General features: G+C 40.9%; 1 protein-coding gene across 1 annotated transcript in view; it reads right to left on the bottom strand.

Moving 5' to 3' along the window:
* The window catches only part of CAND1 (cullin associated and neddylation dissociated 1), a 71613-nt gene extending 68010 nt beyond the window's left edge, over nt 1–3603 (bottom strand). Inside the window, exon 1 of the mRNA XM_019514690.1 lies at nt 3463–3603. Within this exon, the coding sequence (XP_019370235.1) occupies nt 3463–3602 (140 nt within the window). The 5' untranslated portion in view covers nt 3603. The remainder of the gene's footprint in view (nt 1–3462) is intronic.
* Nucleotides 3604–5997: the final 2394 nt, after the last annotated feature.

The following is a 5997-nucleotide window of genomic DNA, read 5'->3' as shown; positions in this document are numbered from 1 at the left end:
TGGGGCGGGCTGGTGCTGGGGCTGTGCCACGTTCTTCTCACCAGGGGCTGGGCTCGGGGCAGGGGCTACAGAGTGGGCTGCAGCCACCCCAAATTTTGTTGTAGCTCTCTACCAGTGCTGCTGTGCACGTGGCGCAGCCCCGGCTCTTGCTAGAGTGTGAGGGGAGGCAGGGGTTGAACTGAGGCTGCGCCGGGCACATGGCGGCAATGGGAGGGAGCTACAGCGAAATCTGGGTTGGCTGCAGCCCCCTCCGTAGCTCATGCCCTGAGCCCAGCCCCCGGCAAGAAGAGCCCGGTGCAGCCCTGGTTTCAGTCTGCAGCTGCGGCCTGCCCACCGCACGCAAATCCAGGGGCACACGGCCCCCATGCCCTCCCAGAGTGCATGCAGCAGCTGGAGCTGCTCATCTCCCTTTATTTTTTTTGAGTGTTAGTTTTTCACAGTAGTGCCTAAAGCACCTTTCTTCCTTCCCTAACATATCAAGGGACACTACCTAGAAACTTGCTAAAAAAGTCATTGTTTCTACAGTTAGAATAGCAAAGCAAACCAGCAAGTGAAAATGTGAGGATGCCAAGGAAAATGGTATAAACTCATGAAGCTATACAAAATGTAATCCACTGTATTTCCTCATCCTATTCATTTTTCTAAAGCAATATAAACATAAACTAAGTAAATATAAGCCAAGACAAAAAAGATTTTCTTCTGCCGCATAAACAATACTAATTAGAATATATTATGAAACCTGGGGGCTCCCAAATCCAAAATTAGGAACTAATTTTATGCTCACAAGTGTGAAAATTATGACTAAGTGTTACTGTGTATACTACAACACTAATTTTTCATTGTATTTTTGTATTACCCATGTCAAGCTTCAACCAAGTTCTATAACCAAACAGTGTACATCTCAAATTTGGTTACTATTGTCTTTAACTGTCTAACTCAATAGTGCACAGCCTTTTGGTCCTGTGGGCTAGATAATGGATAAGTGGCATGGGGCTAATCAGCAGGCTGGATCTCACATGTAGTTGGCACACAGGGTGAGTCCACAGGTGCAATCTAGTGTAAATCCACACACCAACTCCAGCTGCAGAGCAACTCCACATGCCAGAATGATTCAGTGCACAGAGCCATTTCATCCAGCCTGCTGGGCTTCTTACAGGCTCAGAAAGTTGGTGGCGAAAGAGCAGTGGGTCTAAAAGCTGTGGTAATTAATGTTGCCACTGCTCCCCCATAGCCAAATTTCCATATTGCTGGGAAGTATCCATGGCCAGGTGACATGGCCCCACAGGCTGGAGGTTAAGCACCACTTGTCTAACCTGCTTGAGTACAATATAAAGCCTTTTATTAGAAGATGGTACAACTTCATATCCACAGGTAATTTCAAAAGTAAACAAGGTTAACAAGAAAATACAGCTTTCATTCTATTGTGTAAAAATCATTATTCTACAGATGCTTCTGCAAAGACTGGGTAAAATCCTACTCCATATTGCATATGTCCCTGAAAAGCCATTAACTTGTCCACCTTTGTATCATAAAATCATCTTAAAACTAAGATTTAAAAAGAAAGTAAAGAGAAGAAGTACTCACCCATCTTTTGAGTTAGTGTATTTAAAAAACAAACAAACAGAGTAGAATGGGACAATGTTAAGGCAACTAAAGTACACTCAAGTGCCTAACAGGCTGAACAGGAACTGGCCCACTGTAATCAGCAAATTAATGAAGTAGAACTACTGTGAAAGAGATACTAGCTAGTACTGCAGCTTCTGAGGGACACAGTGTAATGAATATCAATAACTATATTAGCATACTATTAAGAAAATCCTAAAACTAAGAAAGAAGTTGCCTACTGCCTCCTGATGCTTCTTAATGGTACTTTTCCCAGTATTTTGGCCAGCCTAATATTAAACAACACAAAGACACTTCCAGCACTTCCTACATATAAAACGTGAACATGCATTAGTTATAAGCTTTGTTCAAACAAATATTTGTGCAATATCAAGTAACCACAAGGTGAGCTGCCTCTAAGGAAGACTTGTGTTCAGCCTCACCTATAACATTTACTTCAATTTACAGTTCACATGACACAAACACGTAACTGACAAAACCAGGCTAAATGAAAGATAAAGGCAGCGCAACTTCAGTCACAAAAAGTACTCAGGAGGAAGAGGGTTGTGTGAATTTTTCCACATGGAGAGACTCACTTTTTAGGATCTGGAAAGTATATGCCTATAAGGAACAGGACCCAGTTGGGAGAACTGAGAAAAAGATTTGTTTAAAAATGTGTTAATAAATTAGACACCCAAGGAGAGCAGGTGGTTAATGAGAAAACACCCTCAGTGTATGAATCGGGGGAAGATGAGAGACTAACAGTGGAGGTACCTGAAACCAGCTTATAGTCTCTTCTATATCCTTACCCATCTTCGGTCAATGTATCACACGCCTGAGACTGAAGTACTTAAAATGCTGAATGCATTAAACTGTATTAAACAAAAAGCTGGTTGATTTGATGAACAAACCTATACTATTTATATTACTTTAAGTGTTTGGATTTGTATTTAAAACCATCATAAAAGCATGAATCCTGTCCTGCATTTAAGACAATGCAGATCAAATTCCTCCCCTTAGACAAGGAACATCCATGTGGCAACTACAGAAACATTTTATAGTTTCATAGTTGGTAGGGTTGGAAGGGACCTGAGCAGATCATCAAGTCCAACCCCCTGCCGTGACAAGAAAGAGTACTGGGGTCGAACAACCCCAGCAAGGTGTTCATCCAGCCTCCTTTTAAAGACCCCTAGGGTAGGAGCCAGCACCACTTCTTCTGGAAGTTGGTTCCAGATCCTAGCTGCCCTGACAGTGAAGTAGCGCCTACTGATGTCTAGCCTAAATCTACCCTCTGCCAGCTTGTGACTTATTTCTAGTCACTCCTGGTGGGAACAGGGACTCCCTCAATGCCTGCTGGTCCCTTCTGACTAGCTTGTAACAGGCCACTAGATCCCCCCTCAGCCATCTCTTGTGGAGGCTGAACAGGTTCAGATCCTGTAGCCTGTCCTCATAGGACCTGCCCTGCTGACCCCTGATCATGCGGGTGGCCCTCCTCTAGACCCTCTCCATGTTGTCCACATCCCTCCCGAAGTGCATTTTAACGGAGGGGTAATTAATTAAGTTCCTTTTAATGCTGTTTTACAACAGGCAATGAAGAGAGAGAAAAATCACAAAAGACTAGGTCTCCAAAGATCACCAGCAAATGCTATGCAAACCAGCTCATCACAGTTTAGAAACAGCAATATAAACAAAAACAACTTCATAAGAAGTCTATTATTAAAGCAAAAACCCCTGGAAGAAATCACTTGAAAGATGATAAATTTAACATTGCCACATTTATTTGAACAGTTAAGTGCTATACAGAAGTAGATTATGCTGCCCAAATATTAGACAATTGTTTCCATGAAAGAGAATGCATACCATTTGACAGCCAAATTTTGCACCTCGCCATTCTTATCCTCTAGTAATTTTAGAATCATCTTCACCACCTTCCTCTCACTGTCATCATCAAGCTTGATGGAATCTTTCTGTAATTCTGTCATCAGGTCATTTGTAGCCATAAACCTGCCCAAAAGAAAAATCAAACCATTGTGTCATAAATAGCCTGCATCCATTTAACTATACAGTTCAAGATTATGTTTTCTTCATGCCAGATGAAATTTAGTCTATTTAAAACTATATTAATGTTACCAGTCAGAAGTATTATTACAGGGTCAGAAGCACTGTTTTAACTACTTATACTGGGGAAAAAGCCAATTCAAGAAAAATCACTTATAGTATTTCTCATACATCAAGAACAACATTTATGTTGACGTTTTCCCTAAGAACAAGGGGAAGTACAACCTTTATTTTTAGTGTTTACATTTTTTTAGGGACTAGAGATCTACAAAGAGAATAAAAAGCACAGGTTAAGAATGGAATCCATTCCTAGTCTTAAAGCAATACTGTGAATGGCTTCAGATATTTTGTAAAAAACAAAAAAACAAACAAGAAACTTTTCCAAATCTAAAACCAAAAAAAGCATTGCCACAGGTCTAACTGTGCAAAACTAACTGAAGCAAAACCTAACTGAAGACAAGATAATTAAACTGTTTTACATTTATCTTTTGTATTTTCTTTCTCCTAGATAGACTATAGGTTTCTCAGACCTAAAACATGGTAATTTACACATTTTTCAGTACCTAGTCTTGATTTCCCATGCTTCTTTGGAGAAGACTACCAAATTCTGTTTAATTATGATCTGTGGGCCAGAGTATATAGAACTCAAGTGAAGAGAGCGGTATTTATTTGTAACTAATCATTTAGCAATTTGTTTTATGTCCATTCATTCCTGCAAAAATTACCTGTTAGGACCCCACTACATATGCCTTATAATTCTCCTCTTTGTCTGCATTTCTTCTTCATTCTGCACTTGCATCTATTTTGAGTTTCAAACTAAGTACGCTTCTATACCAGTGGTTTTCCACTTTTCATTTGTAGACCCCTAAAAAATTTCAAATGAAGGTGCAGACCCCTTTGGAAATTTCAAATGGAGGTGGTGACTCCTTTGAGTTGTAAGTGTGGTATTCACATACTTTTGATTGATCACAGGCATCTTTCACAGACCCCTGAAGACACAGTTTGCAGACCCCCAGGGGTCCACAGACCACAGGTTGAGAACCACTGTTCTATACCATCACGCTACCATTTAGCTACCGAAATGATCAAAACTTAAGCAGCTAATGCTGATATTTGGGCTTTAAATACTTCAGTGGGACTCAGGCAGACATCTCAGCATCATCCAAGCTCAGGTCACACCTGGAAAGTTACCTCTACAGCCTTAAATACAGAGATGAAGTAGAACACACTTCCTCATGCAGTCTTGATTTGCTTAGTCCCACTGAAGCCAATCCTAACCTGGGAGGGACCAGATGAGCCAAAAATAGCTAAATGATTAGTCTCAACAGGACCTACATGTAAGCAAGACCAGGAAAACAGCTGGAGACAAAGTCAAAATTGAAAAGTAAAGAGAATGGAAGAGTGGGATGGTAATATGGTCACAAGCAAGACAGTTGAGCACTTAGGCATGCATTCAATAAAACAAAATCCAGTTTCTGACTACCTTTCACTTCCTTCCTCTAACTCCACTTAATACCCGGTTTACTTCAGGCTCATTTCCTGATCACCCACATCTACTTCCCAGGCCTGATTAACCTCAGATTTTCTCAATCTTTATCCACCAACAACTCAACTTATGCTCTCTCAGTCCAGCAACAACTTCCTCTTCAAAACTGCAAGCCAAGAGCCCTCCACACTGTCTTCCATGTAACATATACATGAAGTGACAATTTAAATCATATACAACTAGGAAAAATAACTGGCACTTAAAAACCTAGTCTTCCCTAGTTTGGGCTTGGTTTTTCATCGCAGCCCCTTTCTTCCCCAGACTTGCTGTACTCAACATGGCCTGAAGAGGACAATCAGGCAGCGATGTCCCAATAACTGCTACAGATCGCACTTACAAGTTTTCAGCTCTATTTCCTGAGGAACAGACTGTGCCTGCTTTAGCAGGGGTGATGGCCCTGTAGTAAGGGCAACTAATAGAAAAAGAAAAAATTAAACTAATCACAAATGATGGATAATTTAGATTTAAACTGAATCTTAATTTTTTTAGATAGGTAAACTGTTACTTATTCATTACTTTTACAAGGTATTTTCTAACTTAGTTTGTTAGTTCTTTTTCTTGATAGCATGTTTACAGCTAAATCGGGTAGGCAACCCCCCACACAGGTGCCAGAGCGCGTCAAACAAAGGCATTTTACTTGGCGCACATGCCTCAGGGCAGATGACAGGGAAGGGGCACTGCCATAACCAGGATTGGATCTTAGAAGTCAAGGTTGCAGGTGTTTTTCACACTCTACCCAAAAACTTTGCTGACCCTGATCTAAACTGTTGTTCTTTCAATGGCTATGTTCT

This window comes from Gavialis gangeticus, unplaced genomic scaffold, assembly GCF_001723915.1.
Source record: "Gavialis gangeticus isolate Ggan-Ray unplaced genomic scaffold, GavGan_comp1, whole genome shotgun sequence".
Taxonomy (NCBI): domain Eukaryota; kingdom Metazoa; phylum Chordata; order Crocodylia; family Gavialidae; genus Gavialis; species Gavialis gangeticus.
Note: the sequence above shows the minus strand (reverse complement) of the source record. Positions and strands in the feature narration are given on the sequence as shown.